The 22,014-nt window shown below is 40.0% G+C and overlaps 1 protein-coding gene across 1 annotated transcript in view; it reads right to left on the reverse strand.

Moving 5' to 3' along the window:
• Positions 1-5,787: 5,787 nt before the first annotated feature.
• Positions 5,788-22,014, reverse strand: part of LOC134348515 (collagen alpha-1(III) chain-like) — a 132,405-nt gene continuing 116,178 nt past the window's right edge. Inside the window, exons 41-51 of the mRNA XM_063052003.1 lie at positions 17,589-17,696; positions 17,209-17,262; positions 17,007-17,114; positions 15,841-15,894; positions 15,609-15,716; positions 14,519-14,572; positions 11,902-12,009; positions 9,072-9,336; positions 7,729-7,919; positions 6,988-7,230; positions 5,788-6,809 (exon numbers count right to left, since the gene is read on the reverse strand). Of these exons, the coding sequence (XP_062908073.1) occupies positions 6,663-6,809; positions 6,988-7,230; positions 7,729-7,919; positions 9,072-9,336; positions 11,902-12,009; positions 14,519-14,572; positions 15,609-15,716; positions 15,841-15,894; positions 17,007-17,114; positions 17,209-17,262; positions 17,589-17,696 (1,440 nt within the window). The 3' untranslated portion in view covers positions 5,788-6,662. The remainder of the gene's footprint in view (positions 6,810-6,987; positions 7,231-7,728; positions 7,920-9,071; positions 9,337-11,901; positions 12,010-14,518; positions 14,573-15,608; positions 15,717-15,840; positions 15,895-17,006; positions 17,115-17,208; positions 17,263-17,588; positions 17,697-22,014) is intronic.

Genomic DNA, 22,014 nt, shown 5'->3' on the forward strand with positions numbered 1-22,014 from the left:
CATCTGGTCCTGGTGACATCTACCTTCAGACCTTTCAGTTTCCCAAGAACCTTCGCTCTAGTTATGGTAACTTCACACACTTCATGACCCCTGACATCCAGAGCTTCCACCCTTTCCTTATTCTGCATTAGCACCTCTCCAGCATCGTTTTCCAGTAGTCCAATATCCACCTTTGAGTCTCTTTTACACTACGTATCTGAGAAACTTTTGATATCTTCTTTAATATTATTGGCTAGCTTACTTTCATATTCCATCTTTACCTTCTTAATGACTTTTTATTTGCCTTCTGTTTGTATTTAAAAGCTTCGCAATCCTCTAACTTCCGACTAATTTTTGCTCTATTATATGCCCTCTCTTTAGCTTTTTTGTTGGCTTTGACTACTCTTGTTAGCCACGGTTGTGTCATCTTGCCTTGAGAATACTTCTTACTCTTTGGGATGTCTACATCCCATGTCTTCCGAATTTCATCCAAAAATTCAAGCCATTGCTGCTCTGTGGTCAGCCTTGCCAGTGTTCTTTTCCAATCAAATCTGGCCAACTCCTCTCTCATGTCTCTGTAATTCCCTTTATTCCACTGCATTACTGATACATCTGACTTTAGCTTCTTCTTCTCAAATTTCAGGGTGAATTCAATCATATTATGATCACTTTTTCCGAAGTGTTTTTTTTTACCTTAAGCTCTAATCAATTTCGTTTTTTTGCACAACACCCAACCCAGAATATCTAATCCCCTTGTGGTCTCAACCACAAGCTGTTCTAAAAAGCCATCTCATCGGCATTCTATAAACTCCCCGTCCTGGAATCCAACACCAACCTGATTTTCCCAATCTATCTGCATATTGAAATACTCTATGACTATTGTAACATTACCCTTTTGGCATGCATTTTCTATCTCCTGTTGTAATTTGTAGACCACATCCTTACTACTGTTTGGGATCTGTATACAACCTCCCATCAGGACCTTTTTACGCTTGCAGTTCCTTAACTCTATCCACAACAATTCAACACCTTCCAACCCTATGTTACCTCTTTCGAATGATTTGATTTCATTTTTTACCAACAGAACAATCTTGCCTGTCCTTTTGATACAATGTGTATCCTTGGATATTAAGCTTCCAGCTATAATCTTCTTTGGGCCATGATTTAGTGATGCCTACATCATACATGCTGATATGTAACTGAGCTACAAGTTCATCTACTTTTTTCCATATACTGTGCACATTCAAGTATAAAACCTTCAATCCTGTATTCACTCTTTTCGATTTAGTCCTCCTTTTACATTACAATTCATTCTTTTGACTCAATTTTGCCCTATCGTTAGCCTCTTCATGCTGGAAATATCACTTCACATTTCCTCTGTTTGTAAACCAACTACCTCATCTTCAGCACTATCACTCCAGTTCCCATCCCCTTGACAAATTGGTTTAAACTGATCTAAACAAGTCTAGCCAACCTGCCCAAAAATTTGGTCTCCCTTGGGTTCAGATGTAACCTATCCCTTTTATACAGGTCATATCTTCTCTAGAAAAGATCCATAAATCTGAACCCCGACATCTGCACCAGTTCCTCATCCACACATTCACCTGCCAAATTATCCTATCTTTACGCTCACTGGCATGTGGCACAGCCAGCAATCCAGAAATTACTCTCTGAAGGTCCTGTTTCTCAGCTTTCTATCTCTCTTCAGGAGCTCCTCACCTTGTCTACCGATGTCACTGATGCCAATATATGCACGAGACTTCTGGCTGCTCACCCTCACCCCTGAGGAAGCCATAAACCCGATCTGAGACATTCCTGAACCTGGCACCACACCATCCAGGTGTCCCTCTCACGCCCACAGAACCTTGTCTCTCTTCCTCTGACTAAGGAATCTCCTATCAACACTGCAGTCCTCTTTACCTCTCCGCTCTTCTGAGTCATAGACTCAGTCCCAGAGACCTGGTCACTGTGGCTCCCCCAGTCAGTCATCCGCTCAATACTATCTAAATTTGTATACTTATTATTGAGGGGAATGGCCACAGGTGAGCTCTGCGCTCGCTGTGCGTCCTCCTCCTCCCGACAGGCACCCAGTTACCTGTCTCCTGCAACCTAGGGTTGACTTCCTCCCTGTAGCTCCTGTCTATTATCACTTCATTCTCCCGTATGAGTTAGAAAACACAGATGTATAGAAACATAGAAAACCTACAGCACAATACAGGCCCTTCGGCCCACAAAGCTGTGCCGAACATATCCTTACCTTAGAACTACCTAGGCTTACCCATAGCCCTCTATTTTTCAAAGCTCCATTTATCCATCCAGAGGTCTCTTAAAAGACTCTGTCGTTGAAGGTCATTGAGCTGTAGCTCCGGTTCCTTATCTGTTCTCTCAGGAGCTGGGATTCGGTGCACCTACTGCAGATGTGTTTATTTGGGTAAACTTATAAGTTTGTTGGCTTCAAGATTGTCAGTGAGGATGATGGTATTCTAGGCTAACAATATCAGTACATTACTTAGAATTCTATTAGGAAGGGGAGAAAACAGGCTCAGGAAATTCATGACAATTGATAGATTCCAATTTCCCTGTAAATTGCTTAATGTCCTTGGTGAATGTACACAGGCTCTGAAGGTAGGGGGACACCTAGAGAAGGTGATTTAAAAGATATATACAAGTGTTGCATTTAGTGGCTGAGCCATAGACCAGAAAAGCGTTGAAGTGATGTTAAAACTGTACAACATTAGTTAGCCCACAGCCTAAGAAAACAGCACACTTGTGGCCACCATACATGAAGAATATTTTAGCACCACAGAGAGAGTGCTGAAAATTTTGAAAGATGTTACCAGGAAGGATGATAATTGAAGGAAAAGCTTATTCGGCTGGGATTCTTACATTGCGGCAAAAGACTTGGAAAGAAGTGAATAAGCTGAGAGAACAAACAGGAATGACATAGAAACATAGAAAGTAGGTGCAGGAGTAGGCCATTCGGCCCTTCGAGCCTGCACCGCCATTTATTATGATCATGGCTGATCATCCAACTCAGAACCCCGCCCCAGCCTTCCCTCCATACCCCCTGACCCCTGTAGCCACAAGGGCCATATCTAACTCCCTCTTAAACATAGCCAATGAACTGGCCTCAACAGTTTCCTGTGGCAGAGAATTCCACAGATTCACCACTCTCTGTGTGAAGAAGTTTTTCCTAATCTTGGTCCTAAAAGGCTTCCCCTCTATCCTCAAACTGTGACCCCTCGTTCTGGACTTCCCCAACATCGGGAACAATTTTCCTGCATCCAGCCTGTCCAATCCCTTTAGGATCTTATACGTTTCAATCAGATCCCCCCTCAATCTTCTAAATTCCAACGAGTACAAGCCCAGTTCATCCAATCTTTCTTCATATGAAAGTCCTGCCATCCCAGGAATCAATCTGGTGAACCTTCTTTGTACTCCCTCTATGGCAAAGATGTCTTTCCTCGGATTAGGGGACCAAAACTGCACACAATACTCCAGGTGTGGTCTCACCAAGGCCTTGTACAACTGCAGTAGTACCTCCCTGCTCCTGTACTCGAATCCTCTCACTATAAATGCCAGCATACCATTTGCCTTTTTCACCGCCTGCTGTACCTGCATGCCCACTTTCAATGACTGGTGTATAATGACACCCAGGTCTCGTTGCACCTCCCCTTTTCCTAATCGGCCACCATTCAGATAATAATCTGTTTTCCTATTTTTGCCACCAAAGTGGATAACTTCACATTTATCAACATTAAATTGGATCTGCCATGAGTTTGCCCACTCACCCAACCTATCCAAGTCACCCTGCATCCTCTTAGCATCCTCCTCACTGCTAACACTGCCACCCAGCTTCGTGTCATCCGCAAACTTGGAGATGCTGCATTTAATTCCCTCATCCAAGTCATTAATATATATTGTAAACAACTGGGGTCCCAGCACTGAGCCTTGCGGTACCCCACTAGTCACCGCCTGCCATTCTGAAAAGGTCCCATTTATTCCCACTCTTTGCTTCTTGTCTGCTAACCAATTCTCCACCCACACCAATACCTTACCCCCAATACCGTGTGCTTTAAGTTTGCACACTAATCTCACTCTCAGAGAAGCAGTTCATGGGAAGGTTGGACCTGCTAATTGTTAGAATAATTAGGGTCTGAGCAAAATTTCTCCCCCTGAATGGCCTGATACTATGGCAAAAGCAGAAACCTCGTAACATTTAAGGTTATCAAAAATAATTTCCCTACCATACATCCTTTTCCCCTGGAGGCTGCGGTAAAAATCCTGCTGCTGTTCTCAAGTGGTCAGACTCTAACTCAAGCAAGAGTTCACTTCCGAGCACATCTCTGGGAGAAGGTTAGATTGTTCAGGGGGATTTTGTTGAAATTTCAATGGATGGCTTCATAGATTAATCTTGTATTTAAGAGTGAGAGTCGAAGACAGCATGGAAAATGGTCCTTCAACCAAAGTGAGTGAACATTTAAGGTACCTGGATCGGTGTGTGAAAAGTTATAAGCAGGGAGCTTCACTGGTTGGAATTAGTCTAGTGGTAATGTTTTTTAAAATATGCATAGGTAATATAGCTTTGTATTACAGATATTGCACTGCAGACACTTCTTTTAGTAATGCAAATCCTCTGCCTTACCCTCCCACCCACCCAACAACACCCACACATCTTACCCCACCAGCCCCCAGTGTAACACAGGGATTGCCTGGAGCCTTTAGTCAACATCTTTCTTTTCCCATTGACAGCTGTCAATTTGTTCGTGCTGTCTACATGGAGGTTCAATTACTGTGGTGACAATTGATAGATTCCAATTTCCCTGTAAATTGCTTTATGCCCTTGGTGAATGTACACAGCCTCTGAAAGTAAGAGAACACCTAGATAAGGTGATTTAAGAAGATATATACAAGTGCTTCATTTAGTGGCTGAACCATAGACCAGAAAAGCAGAGAGTTGTTAAAACTGTACAACACTAGTTAGCCAACAGCCTAAGAAAACTGCACACTTGTGGCCACCATACACTAAGAATATTTTTAGCACCAGCCACACTAAATGCAACACTTGTATATATCTTCTTAAATCTCCTTATCTAGGTGTCCTCCTACCTTCAGAGACTGTGGTCCCTCGGCATACACATCACCGAGAATCTCACGTGGTCTGTACATACTGGCTATGTAGTGAAAAAGGCACAACGATGCCTCTTCACCTCAGACGGTTGAAGAAGTTTGGTATGGGCCTCCAAATCCTAAGAAATTTCTACAGGGGCACAACTGAGAGCATCCTGACTGACTGCATCACTGCCTGGTATGGGAACTATACTTCCCTCAATCGCAGGACTCAGCAGAGAGTGGTGTGGACAGCCCAGCTCATCTGTAGATGTGAACTTCCCACTATTCAGGGCATTTATAAAGACAGCTGTGTAAAAAGGATCACTGGGGATCTGAGTCACCCCAACCACAATCTCTTCCAGCTGCTACCAACTAGGAAATGGTACTGCAGTATAAAAGCCAGGACCAATAGACTTTGGGACAGCTCCTTCCACCAGGCCATCAGACTGATTAATTCATGCCGATACAATTGTATTTCTATGTTATATTGACTGTCCTGTTGTACATACTATTTATTATAAATTACTATAAATTGCACATTGCACATTCAGATGGAGACGTAACATAGATTTTTACTCCTCATGTATATGAAGGATGTAAGTAACAAAGTCAATTCAATTCAAACCCTTCGTTGTAACATTCCTAGTGTAATTAATTTTGAAATAGTAAATCAAAACAATTTTTTTTATTTAGACACTTTATTTGTTTCATCTATGACATAAGTATTCAAAACACTGTTATAGAAAAAACCTGATTCATGTTACGTATATGTATAAATCAAAACTGGAAGAAACCTTTTATCTCAGTAATAGCTCACAAAGCTGCTTACTGATAATCTTGCACAGTTCAGTGAATAAATGAAATGGATTCATAATTTTGAGACCTGTAGAAACTATTACTGCAAAAGCTAGAAGTTTTTGAAAAAGAAATTTCAAGGTTTTAGTATGTTATAGTCAAAATAGCACCAGTTTTAAGGCAACATTTTCTCAAGGTATAAGCACCAGTAGACAAATGGCTGAACACACCAGTTAATTATAAGGTACTTTATACAATTTATTTGTAATAGATGTGCTGCCATACTTCAATAGTAAATGAACATATTTTCACTTGTTGCACTTCATCTTGAATCATCCTCAAATTTATTGATTCTGGAAGTGTTTAGCCACATTTTTGGAGACGGAGGCTTTAGATACCCATCTCGTGCAATATTTTCTTGGGAGCATCAAACTTATCCCAGTTTCTGTCCGTGGTGAGGTAGTTGAAGCTGGGTAAGTTTTAAATGCAGTTACACTCCTAATAAGAAAGAAGGGCGAGGTCAAATCTGCTACTGGGAATGTTCGGTGCTCTGTAAAATTACATTTGATTTCACCCCAGCGTTAAGTACCAGAGAGCATTAGTTATTTGTACACCTGTGACATTTTGTTATTTTATTCCATTTTCTGATATGTCATATAACTTCCATCCAAACAATCAAGTGATTTAGAACTTGTCATCCTGGTAGCTTCAAACATAAGCAAATTAAGTGCAGTTTGGTTATGTGCTGCAAGTGACTGTTCAAACTATCTTCAGTGTTACAAAAAGCAGACAGGCCCAATGTCAACACCAAATTCCTGATCCTTGCCACCAATATCGAAGGGTGCAATGTCTACAATGGGTAGATGAATCGTTTTCCGTGTTCGATATTCAAAGATAGTCTTGCCCCATTCTCCTGTGTGCTTCTGTAGGCAAACAGAAAAGTGCAGCTTTTAATTTTCACCCTGAAAGCAATGTTGCTGACATAATAACACTTCAAGTAAATATGCTCTATGAATAGAAGCCTTTCATTTGAAATGGATTTAAAAACTGTAGTGGTATAATACGGCCCATCTACCTCGCCTTATCTTTTATGCTACTTACTGTACAACCATCTTCCAGGATGTTGTATGTGAGTATCCTGTTTCCTTCTGCTTTGAGTTCAACATCAGCTGTGCTCATCAGTTTTAAAGCTTTTTTAATATTTCCATTCTCGTAGTCCATGTAGGCAATGCTGTTCTTACAGTGGTAGGTGATATTCTGGACAGCTTGAGTAGATCGAATTCGAAGAAATGCTATTTGGGTTTCAACAATATCTTCAGACACTCCAGTAGAACCGTAACTGAACTGTGGAAACAAAACATTTTACAATGAGTTTGTTCAATAATAATCCATGTTTAAATGTATTCATTCTCAAGCAGTGGGTGTCACCAATAGAGCTAGCATTCAGCTTTTGAGACAGTGACAGTGAGTGAGTCTTTATCTTATACAACAGAAATGATTATTTTGATTTATGGAACAAAATAATGACCAAGTTTTATAAAAGAATGAAAAGTCTTAACCATAAATTTTGGAAGAGAATTTAGTCTCCCTATTCTCCCAAATAGCTGTTAACCAACTTGTGCCTCAGGCCTGATATTTCTTTTTCATTATATAGGCTATGGAATCACAATGAAGATATTTGTGCTCAGAAAAAAACGTAATAAAAGTTCCAAATTATGTATTGTACTGAAACACATTCTAATTAACCTGGCAACAGATGCCAAACATACATGCATTCCAATATTGTTACTTTGTCCAGTTCTAAGTATTATGGTTATCATACAACAGTTTGACTTAGCGTACATGGAAGCCACCATCCATGGAGTTACCAAACCACACATGCTTCTTGCTGTGACTCTCTTTGCTTGCCCACCAGTTCTTCTGAGGGACGTTGCTGGGATTGGGAAGCACACAGGTCTCACCAGTATCCATGTTGCAGTGTACCTTGATGGCATCCATTTTGCAGCCTTGATTAGGATCAATCCAGTACTCTCCTGTTTTGTGAATGTGAAACCATAACTGTTACTGTGCTGTCAGGCCTGGATTTAAAGCAATTTAATGGATAAAGAATGTGATACTTTCCTTCATATGATACAAATGTTTTAATTAAAATAAAACAAAAAGGTTAAATTCCTCTCAGAGGAAGAATGAGAACTAATAATGCAAAGGAGATATAGACATGCTAGATATGCGAACTGATTGGGCAACAACATGATAGGTGGAGTGCACTGGGGAGGAGGGAGGTTTTTTCTCTGGAAGCAGATAACAGAAATGCTGACAGCCTTTCAAATAGTGAGATGTTCAAATGGAACCTTGTATCTTTGTATATAAGCCAGTGAGATCTAATATGTAGATGCAGCAGGCAATTAGGAAAATAGATTGTTGACTTGTAGATTTGGGTAATAATATGTCTCCCTGCATTTATATAGTGCCTTGGTGAGACCACATCTTGGGTTTTGCATAGAACATTGGTCTTTTTTTCTAATAAGTTCAATTATACTTTCTACAGAGGAAGTACAGCAGAGATTGACCCAGTTGGTTCTTGGGGTGTCAAACCTGTCATATAAGAACAAAGTGAGGAGGTTAGGTCTATTATCTAGAAGAATGAGAGGTGACCTTATTGAAATACAAGGAAAATTAAATATAAAATAAATGAACATAACACACTTCTTGGCCAGAGTAATTGTAGGGAGAAAGTTTTCTGTTACTAAGTCATCGATCTCTTGCCTACTTCGGACCAAAATGAGGAGTTCCAGGGTAGAAGAAGATGACTGCAACCCCACAACAGCTATCAAATACTTCATGCCAATTTTCCAAATGCTTCTTCATTTGTACTAGTTACACATAAAGTTGGGTGTTCCTAACCTGGGGGAGGACCTGTAACTGAAATCAAATTGTGGAAGCACGGTACAATGCGCTGGTATTACCAACCAGCAATGCTTTATAGGCACAGGTGGCTAGACTTGCCATAATTGAGATGGACTTAATGGACCAGTGGGCCTTTTCCAGTCCAATATTACATAGGGTATGAACTATTAACTGTAATAATAGATGTTATTTGTAATCATACTTTCAAACATACATTTCTATAAATTAGAGGATTCAATTTATTATTATACTACTATTTCTTTAAATGACATGCTTACCACTCTTGAATTCTGGATGACAAATTTTTAAATCACGACAGCTGGGTGCTGGACTTTTCTGTGATCCATCTGGTGTCAGCACAGTCTCCATTTGGCTCTTCAGGCTTTTCAGTGTAGCCATTATTTCAGCAATGCTCACAGATTCACCAGCCTGATCGGCACTCCAGTACATCTGGCCCTTTTCTGGTTGTGGTGGGTAAATAGTGTTGCCAGGTAAACCTGGTGGACCAGGAAGTCCCATAGGTCCATCTTTACCAGGAGGACCCTAGGGAGTAAAACTTACTTGTAAAGGAACAGTCTATGCAAATAAAAAGTAAGTTATTGTGAATTTTGGAAATATCAGAAAACAAAACCATTCTGAAGAAATTATTCAGTCCAAGTCGACAAACACACACCCTTGATCTTTCATCAACTTTATATGTATTTCCTCAAGTATTTACATGACTCACTTTTTAATATTGCTATTAATTCTGCTCTATCATGCAATCATAACTTGCCACATAAACTGATAGTTCCTCACATTGATACCTACATTTTGCCAATTACCTTTGAACTGCTCACTTGCTTTTCTGCCGCTGGAGACTCTGAACTGTGCTCTTATTCTCAATCAGATTATTGTGTTTGATTTACACCACAGTCTTGAGAATAAAAAACTTAGGCTGACGTACTAGTTCAGAACTAAAATGATACTGGACAGTTTGAATTGCTGCCTTTTGGATGGTTTGTTAAACACAGACATTACTTGTAGCATTTTAGATAGTGGAAGTGGAGTGTATATTATTAAAAGAGCATCACTTAAAGCAAGTGTTCTTCCATTATACATGCTTATTTGTCAGAACTGGCTCTGTGCAAATTGATTCCCCCATGCTTTTTTTTTAAAACAACATTCCAGAATCTTTCAGAAGTCGTTGCTTTTCTACAAAGTTCAATCCTATTTGCATGTCATGATGGGGTTGCAAAGATTTAAAGATTAGTTTTATTTTTCACATTTACATCAAATATACAGTAAAATGCATCATTTGCTTTCACAACAACACCGTCCTACAAGTCCTTACATTTTCATTTACTTTTGCAATAGATCCAGCAACATAGAATCATAGAAAACCTACAGCACAATACAGGCCCCTCGGTCCACAAAATTGTGCCGAACATGTCCCTATCTTAGAAACATTAAAAACATTGAGCATTTTATTCTGCTTTAAGTGACCAACTTCAGTTTTTCACTCAGATGAACTTTTTCATCTTTGTACTCTCTCCAAAGGGTGAACTTCTTTTATGAAATATGATAACAATAACTGATATGATTTCAGTTGGTACCTATGTTTTTCTGAATGTTTAGCCCCAGTTTTGCATTTGCATTCTACTTAATGAAGATATTTAAAATGCTTTGTTAACAATTTGCTGACTTCTTTCTTTCACTTACTGAAATGTATACCCAATACACCGTCATAACTCTGCTTACGTGGCCCCCTGCTTCTTTCTGGAGCAAAGACACAACCAGTTCTGCTGCACTATCTGCCTGGCAGTAGTTGTCCTTGCCCTGCACAACTTCTCTTTGGGTTCCTCATGCTATCTACATATTAAAGATGTAGCCTAGGACAGCTACGTGGGCACTAAATACACCCGCTTTTTTTTGTTGGCTGCAGGGAACAGTCCTTGTTCCAAGCCTAGTCTGGCATCACACTACATTGGTAGTTGTATCAGTACTGCCTGCTGCACTCGGGTAGAACTAATCTATTTTATCAGCTTCGCTATAAAATTCCACCCTGCCCTCAACTTTACTTCTAAAACCCAACTCCCCCTTCTGGCTCTGCCTGTCTCCGACTTGGGAGACAATCTACTGACATTCACTTTTAACACACAGACTCCCACAGCTACAGCTCCCTTCACATGCTTGTGTGCCATTCGTTTCACTCACTGTCTTTGCACGAGCTGCTCATGAGATGAGGTTTCCAACCCCAGGACATGAGAAATGTCCTACATTTTCAGGAAACGTGGCTTCCCTTCTACTGCAGTTGATGGAGATCTCACTCACTTCTATTCCTACCTTACCTCCCACCAGACAGAATGGAGACTTGTCCTTGTCATCCAGCCTCCAGGTCTAGCTATTCTTCAACATTTCCTCCAAATCTAACAAGATCCTACTACTGCCTACTACATCCCCACCACTTCCTGCTTTCCATGACTCTCTGATTCATTCATTTCTTGCCCAGTTACCTGCAACTCCCCCCACCTCCCCCCCCCCCGCCCCCGGAGATGCAACACTTGTTCCTACAAAACTATTTAGTTTATTTCCTCTTGTAATTCAAAGTTAAGAACTGTTTTCTAACTCTTCCATCAAGAACTTTAGAATATTTTCCAGTGTACAGGAATACACAAGGGTTTGCCTTTGTATACACTTTTACAAGACAGACCAGCCAAAAACAACTTGCAGAGTAAACAATAGGCTACAAAATGGTTGGATGAAGTTGGGATTTGATGGCAGTCGCTCAGATTGACAAACTTCAGGTAGCAGATAATTGAAGTCCCGATTATCCCTAGCTTTCTTACATAGTTCTGTATTTTATCTTCAAATTTATTTCTCTGTTGCCTTCCCACCATTTGATTGGCTATAGTACAAAGACAGCATCATAATAGCTTCCCTCTCTGTTCTGAATTACAACAAAATAAATTGTGATCTCCAGCGGCTTTCATCTCCAGTAATCTATTTTTCTGATCAATAGTTGCATTTCACAGATACAAATCTGTTTTTTTCCCCAAATATCTAGAGCTGGCCGTACAAGTTCATAATGCTCCCCACCTTTGGGCTATGATCCATATATATACTTACACTGGAGCCAGGTTCTCCACGTGTACCCCGTGGACCGGGAGGCCCAATGGGACCTGGAAAGCCACTGCTACCATCTTTGCCAGGGAGGCCAGGTGGACCACTTGGACCCTTGAAACATTTTAAAATTCAGTTAGAGAATCTGAATGCGAGCATCACAGTGTGCAATTAGTACAATACAGTTTCACAGCTACCCTTTAATAGTAAGCAGCGCACTGTTTGGTAGCACCAGCTATTCTATTAAATAGATAGATTATAATTGGAATCATCCTATTTCCTCATGGACTGCAGCGTCCATGCATTTCTTCAAGGAGAAACTGTGACAGATTCTGACAGATATTTTACATCTGGAATTGTCTAAGGATACTGCATATGAGAGGTCTGTAGATGTTCAATGCTGAATCTCTGGCTTTAGAGAGCGATCTGTATGGAGTAGAGGATACCTTCTTGACCAAAGTTCTAAAACCAGTGGACCATTGAGCTCAGTGCCAAGAATCTAATTCCAAATTATAACTGGCAGATCACAACGAGAAAAAAACAGATTCCAAAAGATATTTAGAGCTTGAGGCTGCTGTATACTGTATTGGTCAGCAAAAATGGCATGCGATTTGAAAACAGAATCCTTTATTTCCGTGCATAAGTTTAAGGAAATAAACTTTTGCAGGAAAAAAAATGAAGAGTCAATGCAAAAACTTTTATGGCTATATATGAAAATGGGCATGATGATTGTTTAAAAATAATCAGAAGGTTGAGCAGCAGATTAACATCCTAAAAAAGTACAGCTAATAATTTGCACATAATTCTGATCAAAATGAATTACAACACAAGTACTTTTTCATTTTTTGACAACATAAATATGGCTTTACTTTTGTGCTTTTCTTCCCCTTGGTGACTGCTATAATTATTAAGGGAAGCCACCTACCTCATTCAGTTTGGATCTCAGAGAATCGGCAACCAGCAGATTCTGAAACAATTGCCAAACCTCCAAGGGGCATAACAACCGTCTTTGCATCCACGAAATATAAATGCAGTATATTCCTAACGTAGATTGGTCTTATGGTCTTCAGACACAAGAAGAGTATGTACTAACAATGAAGCACTGGTGGGACTGGGCAACACAAATTGTCAAATTGTTCCAAAGTCTGATAAGTCTTTTTATCTCTGACTAGTGCAATGTAACACTGAATCAGCCCCTAAAACCATTCATAGACCTGACAGACCATAAATCAGGGCATTCCTCAGTGTCTCTGTAGTACATTAACTGCCATGGTAATTATAGAACAATAGAGTTTTACAGCCCAGAAATAGACATTTCAGCCCAACTTGTCCTCGCTAACCAAGAACACTGCCTGAGAGAGTCAGATTTGGCTCATGTCCCTCAAAACCTTTCTCATCCATGTATCTGACTAACTGTCATTTAAAACATAATTGTATCTGCCTCTACTACCTCCTCTAGCAGCTCATGCCAAATATCCATTGCCTGCTTAAAAAAGTTGGCCCCTCATTTATAATATTGAGGAAAAGAGCTTGAGAAAACTTTGTGCTTTTGGAGTCTGTCACAGTCCCGACCATTAATTCCCCATTTCTCCTAATTCCCTTTGATGACGACACACCTGGTTTTCATCAAGACCTGCAGCATAAGAACCCCAGCTTAGCACCCACTAGTTGCCAGATTGTTGGTTTTGCAATGTGGTAATTAACGCTTCCCAGCCACTTAGGATTGTGTGTCCTAAGTTTTGCTTCAGTACCGAGATTTATCTGTGAAACTGTCTCTCCGTGTCAAGATCAGTTTTCTAAGTTCCACTCCAGTTCTGAAGTTTACCTGTGAAACCCAGTCTCTCAATGTCAAGATAAATTCTGCTTGTCTCCTGCCTTCCTGCTCTTCCTCCTGTCTGCTGTTCAACGCTCATGCCCGCGTCTGCATCCTAACTAAATCTCCATGCCTGTGTCCTGCGCTTGGGTACGCCTCATTCGTTGCAACAGAGTCATTGTCAAAGTTACTGTTCAATTGAAGCAGGGTGAACATGCTTTGCTATAAAAGAAGATGGTGAGTCTGGCCTTAAAGGTGGAAAAGGAAGAATAGCTTCCGGCAATACAAGTGATAATGGTACCAAACAGCAGCCGATGGGTAAAAATTACAGAACTCAATCCATTGAATCATTTTACTGATGAACTGTAGTCAATTACTTCTCTTGATTTTGTATGAACATTAATTTTCCCACAAATACCAGCAGTAGCAGTCATGAAAAAGAGGGTCTTGGAATAATTAACAAACAGTATATCTACTAAATCAAACGAACTTTTGTCCCTGACATATTTTATGAATTATTGACAGTGATGATTAGTTTGAATAATGCACCAAACTCACAGCTGGTCACCTAATGACCCTTGCCTATATAACCCCATATCCCTCCGCTTCTCCAAAAATGTAAATTGATTATGCATTTGCCTTTCAAATCACAATGCAATATTTTCCATACTTCAAAAATAGTAAGAGAATAATCTTTGTAATAGTGAAATTAACAGTCTGAGCCCATTATCTTAACAAATGAAAAGATCATCAATATTCATGTTTCTTCTAATAATAATAATTTTTGTAAACTTTGATCATTTTACTCACTCTTGGACCTTGACCTCCAGGAATTCCACTTGGACCTGGTTCCCCAGTATTACCCTAGATATAAAGAAAATATTTATTTTTTCCAATACGGCTGAAAGATTGGGAGATGATGACGAAAATCTCTGGTGAAAACCAGCTTCGATAGAAAGTCTTGACCCACTACTTAAATACAATCCATTTGGTACTAATAACTTCTGCTCGTTATGTTATTTCTGGAGTTGAGATGTTGTACTCTATAATTTGCATTTGGTGGATACCCATACCTAGTATGGAGGAAACTTAGAGTCATAGAAAAGTACATCACAGAACCAGGCCCTTTAGTCTATCTAGTCCATGCCCAACCATTTAAACTGCCTAGTCCCATCAACTTGCATCTCCACCATAGCTCTCCATACCCCTACCATCCATGTATCTATCCAAACTTCTCTTAAACATTGAAACCAAGCTTGTGTGCATCACTTGCACCAGCAGCTCGTTCCACACTCTCATGACTATCTGATTGAAGAAGTTTCCCCTCAATTTTCCCAGTGAATATTTCACCTTTCACCATTAACCATTGATCTCTAGTTGCAGTCAATTTCAACTGAAGCAATTGTACATCATACTTCAGAACATGAAACTATCACAGGGGGGAAACCAAATTTGAAGATCTAATTTGTGGATCACGCATATTAAATAGTGACAACAACAAAATGGTGGAGGAACACAGCAGGTCAGGCAAGGACAGTGGAAGGAAAAGAACACTTAATGTTTCAGATTGAGATTTGTCAACTGGGCTGAATGATAAGGAGAGACAGGCATTATAAAGAAATGACGGTAACCAGTTTAGCAAGAGCTGGCAAGTGATAGATGGATCCTGGTGAGCAAAGGCAATAGGCAAATGAAGGGGTAAAGAGTGGAAATAGTAACAGAGGCTGGGAGGCAATAGGTGGAGACAACTATTTTGTGTCTTGCTCCTGATTCGTCAATTGTGTCTCTACTTTGCAGAGCATCAAATCTTTCTAGGGTGAATAAGCTACATGCAAATTAATTTTGAAAACATACAGTTTTGACACTTCTCATGAATTGAACCAATGCATGAAATACTTACAGGAGGCCCTGGGGAACCGGGAAAACCAGGCCTTCCTTGGTGACCCTTCAAACCAAACATACCAGGTTTTCCATCTTGACCTTTTTCACCACGTACACCTGGTGGGCCCTGGAAAATGCACAGTCATTAGGTCACAGGGCTTGAAAAAATATGACTCAATTTCAATAAACAGAGCATTATTAAAAATTTCTATGTTAAAGCAGTTTTGAAGAAGTAACCTCAACTGATTTACCATCTGCCCACGTGCCCCATTTAAGCCTGAAGGACCTTGTGGACCTGGAGGACCCTGAAAGATATTGAAGGAAGAAAAAATATTGAAATTAAGAAGAATCAGACTCAAATTCATTCCATACCTGAAATTTCTCTGAATGTTGTTAACCCCTATGCTATCATATTCTCTGGTAAAATACCAAAGCAGCAGGCAGAGCATTGGATCCTTGACCAGTGATACTAATTTAAATTCCTCAGGTACTGAGATTCAAACTCAAATAATTAAATAAACTTGGGATTAAAAAAAAAGAAAGGGTCTTTCTTAATAGTTGCACTAATATGGTAAATGCCTCTTGTTCCATTAATATCCTCAGGGAAAGAAATTTGAGATTATACCTGTTCTGATCTTAATGTAACACCATATCTGTCAATGAGATAGAATCTTCTCTATTTAGGGACAATAATGGTGAAGGATGTTGGCATTGAATGCAATTTTCTTATGCTGTGAATGATTTTTTTTCAAAAAACTTCAGGATCTTTTTTTCTTTCAAATCAAGAAACCAGGGTAATGTAAATGCTAGCCAGTATTAGCCATAAGTGCTAACCTATGATAAAAAGAGAAATTTCTCATTTGGTCAGGCAGCATCTATGGAGTGAGTTAACATTTCACATCAATTTTCATCTGCCTGAAGTGTTAACTCTGCTCCATACTCTAAGGATTCTACCTGACCTGTTAAGTATTTCTTGCACTTCCTGCTTCTATTTCAGTTTTCCAATATATGCAATATTTATATTTTTATATCCAGAGGTGACATTAACAGGAAAACATTGCAGTCCCATTGCAGCCTTATTTTAGAGGTTTATTGAATTGGTGAAGGACTCACGCCACTCAAGCTGCTTCTTGATTGACACGAAGGGAACTTGATATACATACCTGAATGCAATTAAAATGATACTTATCTTAAACTTTGTACATTCTTTGAAACATTATTTGAGCAATTACATTGTACTAGGTAATGTGTTTCAGACAGATATTTAAATACATTTCATTGTTTTCTTCAAAAAAATCAAACATAATTACCAACTGCTTATATATATATGTCAGAATACTCTTAGATGCTGAAATTTTCAATTAATTATCAATTCCAAATATAATTCCAATGATGCAGTTTAAGATTCCAAACTTACCCCAGAACCTTTTTCACCGGGTTTGCCAGATAAACCAGGCTGACCAGAAGGTCCAGGAGCCCCCACTGAGCCTTGATACCCTGGTAGCCCAGGCTCACCCCGCTCACCCTATATCATTCAGAACATCAACGTTAATAGTCAGCACTGATCAGAAAATAAATATACAATTTATACACAATTCTTCAGCTCCTTTTGCTCCAACCTTAGGACCAGGGTTTCCATTTCGGCCAGGGAGGCCACTGGGACCAGTTTCACCCTAAAACATAATAGGAAATTTCCTTAGTATAATGTAAAACAATGCTGGATTAAACTGGTAACAAAGATCACTTGTGAACAATCGGCCCAAGCAGATTTTCAGTAGTTGTTTTTACTCATTAAATGAAGTTCATTACTTCAAAATGTCAGAGCATCTTCTTCTGAAATTAATAAAAGACTAAATATAATTTCACGAAAAGTAATTAACCAAAGGGTCCCAAGAATTAGCTTAATCAAAAAGATCATTCTCTAACCTGAACTTCATGAATAATAGTGAACCTGCTGTTCAATTTCCATACAAGTTAGGGCAAGAATCAAACTACTTACCTTGCTGCCAGGTTGACCAGATTGTCCAGGAATTCCTGGTGGTCCTCTCAGACCAGCAGAACCGTCTTTGCCAGCAGGACCAGGACTACCCGGTGACCCTTTCGAACCCTAAGTGACATATCACTAGATTAACATTTACTAAATGACAATATGAATTACTACGTTTTTAAAGAGTGCAAAGCTGCTTGAAATCCAAGAATCCCATATTTTAGAATAAAAGAACATCACAACCTAGAGCACAGCAAATAGCTTTGGGCCTTTTTTTGGCATCACCTATCCAACAGAAAATTTACAAAAAATAAATCTCATATCCACAGTCGAATAACTCTGGTGCTTAAATTCCTACTATTTTCGAACATGTGCAAGAGTCTTACTAACATGAGAAAATCTACAGATGCTGGAAATCCAAAGCATCTGACTGTTTACTCTGTTGACTGTTGACTCTTTTCCATAGATGCTGCTTGGCCTGCTGAGTTCCTCCAGCATTTTGTGTCATTGCTGTGCAAGAGTTTTCCTTATTTTGGAATGGCATTGATCTAAGCAGAACCAAGATATTAGAATGGAAGAAAAACAAGAACATAACTGGAGAAACTCAAGAGAAGACATGAGCTCTTTTCAAAAAGAGCTGCTGTTTATAACTGAGTTTCCAGAACAGTGTAAATTATCTTGTTTGATATTGTTGAGAGAAATGGGACCACGTTTTTCTGAAAATTTAAAAAAATAATTTCCAATGTAGTTTTAAGAAAATACAAAAAAAATGTGGATAGCCAAGGCTGTTTGAAAGTTTAATAGGAGATAACTTGAAGGTTATGCTGTTAAAAACCTACTTACAACTGATGCATAAGCTGGTGATTTTAAAAAAATCTATTTAAACATCTAATTTTATCCTTTAGAAACATTATAATTGTTATAGCACAGAAAGAGGCCTTTCAAGAAGTTGAGCAAATGCAGACTCTCTGTAGATCCATGCTAGAAGTTCCATTCACCTATAGTTTTGTAAATATTTTCTCTCAGGACTCTCTCCGATTCTCTTTGAAGACACTGAGTGCTTCTCTTCCAACAACCTGAAAACTTTGAACACGTCCACTCGATAAATGAAAGTGATTTTGCCTGCGTGCCACTTATTTTCTTTTGGCCAAAATTTTAAATCTGAATTCAAGACCTTTGTGTTCTGTTCAGCTACTTGGTGAGATTCCAGAGGAATGCAGAGGGCTAATGTTCTGTGTTCAATAAGTGAAATAAGGACAATCATAGAAGCTGCAGATCTGTGAGTCTCATGCTAGGGGTAGGAAACTATTGGAGAAGATTCATAGGAATAGGATTGATAAGCATTTGAGGAGCTACTATTTGAGCAGGGCTAGTCATGTCTAACTAACTTGACTGAGCTTTTCAGGGAAGTGACGAACGTGACTGGTGAAGTTAGAGCTGGGAATGTTGTACACGTGGATTTTAATAAGATGTCCAACAAAGCATATCAAATATATACTGTCCATATGATTTGGATGAAAACTTGGACGGGTGAATTAGTAAATTCATAGGCGATACAAAGACTGACGGTGTTGCAGATAGTGGGAAGATTGCCAAAGGTTATAAGCAGGATATATAGTAGATCAGATGCAGCTATGGGCAGTGAAGTAACAGATAAAGTTTAATCTAGGCAAGTATGATGCATCGCAATTTGAGAGATCACGTGTTAAGGCACAATATACTGTTAATGACAGGACCTTTAAAAGTGTTGACATACAGAGGGATCTTGGGGTCAAGTCCATAGATCTCTAAAGTTGATTTTAAAAAAGCACAGGAATCTGGAGCAACACACACACTAAATGCTGTAGGAACTTTTATACCTTGAGGGAAATGAAGAGTTGATGTTTTAGACTAAGACCCTTCATCTGGACTAGAAAAAAAGAGGCTGTATTGAGTTTTTCAGTCAGCAAATTATGCTGCAACTTTATAAGATTCTTGTTAGATTACATCCAGAGAACCACATTCAATTCTAGCCCCACACACAAAATGCTGAAATGCAGCAGGCCAGGCAGCATATATAGGAAGAAGTACAGTCGATGATTTGGGCCGAGACCCTTCGTCAGGACTAACTGAAAGAAGAGATAGTAAGAGATTTGAAAGTGGGAGGGGGAGGGGGAGATCTGAAATGATAGGAGAAGACAGGAGGGGGAGGGATGAAGCCAAGAGCTGGAAAGTTGATTGGCAAAAGGGATACAGAGCTGGAGAAGGATTATGGGACGGGAGGCCTAGAGAGAAAGAAAGGGGAGGGGAACCCAGAGGAAGATGGAGAGCAGGCAAGGAATGATTCTGAGAGGGACAGAGAAAGAAAAAAGGGGGGGGGAGAGAGAAAGATAAATAAATAAATAAGGGATGGGGTAAGAAGGGGTGGAGGGACATTAACGGAAGTTAGAGTAATCAATGTTCATGCCATCAGGTTGGAGGCTACCCAGTCGAAATATAAGGTGTTGTTACTCCAGCCTCAGTGTGGCTTCATTTTGACAGTAGAGGAGGCCATAGAATCACATATCAAAATGGGAATGGGATATGGAATTAAAATGTGTGGCCACTGGGAGATCCTGCTTTCTCTGGTGGACAGAGCGTAGGTGTTCAGCAAAATGATCTCCCAGTCTGAGTCGGGTCTCTCCAATATAAGAAGGCCACACCGGGAGCACCGGACGCAGTATATCACCCCAGCCGACTCACAGGTGATGTGTTGCCTCACCTGGAAGGACTGTTTGGGGCCCTGAATGGTGGTAAGGGAGGAAGTGTAAGGGCATGTGTAGCACTTGTTCCACTTACAAGGATAAGTGCCAGGAGGGAGATCAGTGGGGAGGGATGGGGGGACAAATGGACAAAGGATTTGTGTAGGGAGCGATCCTTGTGGAAAGCAGAAAGAGGGGGAGAGGGAATGATGTGCTTGGTGGTGGGATCCCATTGGAGGTGCCGGAAGTTACGGAGAATTATATGTTGGACCCGCAGGCTGGTGGGGTGGTAGGTGAGGACAAGGGGAACCCTATTCCTAGTGGGGTGGCGGGAGGATGGGGTGAGAGCAGATGTGTGTGAAATGGGAGAGATGCGTTTGAGAGCAGAGTTGATGGTGGCGGAAAGGAAGCCCCTTTCTTTAAAAAAAGAAGACATCTCCTTTGTCCTGGAATGAAAAGCCTCATCCTGAGAGCAGATGCGGCGGAGACGGAGGAATTGCAAGACAGGGATGGCATTTTTGCAAGAGACAGGGTGAGAAGAGGAATAGTCCAGGTAGCTGTGACAGCCTGTAGACTTATAGTAGACATCAGTAGATAAGCTGTCTCCAGAGACAGAGACAGAAAGATCAAGAAAGGGGAAGGAGGTGTTGGAAATGGACCAGGTAAATTTGAGGGCAGGGTGAAAGTTGGAGGAAAAATTAATGAAGTCAATTCTAGCCCCTCCATTATTCATTAACTGAAGTTCATTACTTCAAAATGTCAAAGTGTGGTAGAGTGTATATTGTCTGGCTGCACCACAGTCTGGTATGGAAATATCAATGCCTTTGAATGGAAAATCCTACAAAAAGTAGTGGATTCAGCCAAGCACCAAGTACATCATGGGTAAAGTCCTCCCAACTATTGAACACATCTAAATGAAACACTGTTGTAGGCAAGCAGCATCCATCATCAGTGATCCCCACCACCAAGGTCATGCTCTCTGTTTGTTGCTGCCATCAGGTTGAAGCTACAAAAGCCTCAGGTCTTGGACCACCAAGTTGAAGAAAAGTTACTACCTCTCAGCCGTCAGGCTCTGTACAAAAGGAGATAACTACACTCAGTTTCACTTGCCCCATCACTGAAATGTTCCCACAACCAATGGTCTCACTTTCAAGGACTCTTCACCTGATGATCTCATAACTCATTGCTGTGTATTTATATTTATATTTTCATTTGCACAGTTTGTTGTCTTCTGCCACTCCGTTTCATCTCTCATTGCTCTTATTTTGTTACTCATCTATAGATTTGTTGAGTATGCCCACAAGAAAATGAAACTCAGGGTTGTATATGTATATATGTATGTGTATGTATATATAGGGGGTTGAGGGCTGATTGATAAGTTTGTGGCCTAAGGTAGAAGGAGATGAGTTATACAGCTCTTGTTACATGAATGTGCAGTTCAACTCTTTGAGTGATTATGCAGAAAGTTTGAAGTTAATAACTTTTGTGGTATTTCTGTTGAATATTGGAAGTAAACACTGTCTGAGAAACATCAGCCTTCATGCAGTCATTGGCTACTTCTGCTTCAAGGGCTTATCACCCAAGGAGGTCCACGTGGACATGATGGCAACACCAGGGGAGGGTGAAAAATAATTGAGCTAGAGACCATTTGGCCCATCACATTTTCTCTGCCATTCTATCTGGTTGATTTATTATCCCTCTCAATCCCATTCTCCAGT

The sequence above is a fragment of the Mobula hypostoma genome, chromosome 6, assembly GCF_963921235.1.
Source record: "Mobula hypostoma chromosome 6, sMobHyp1.1, whole genome shotgun sequence".
Classification (NCBI taxonomy): Eukaryota; Metazoa; Chordata; class Chondrichthyes; order Myliobatiformes; family Myliobatidae; genus Mobula; species Mobula hypostoma.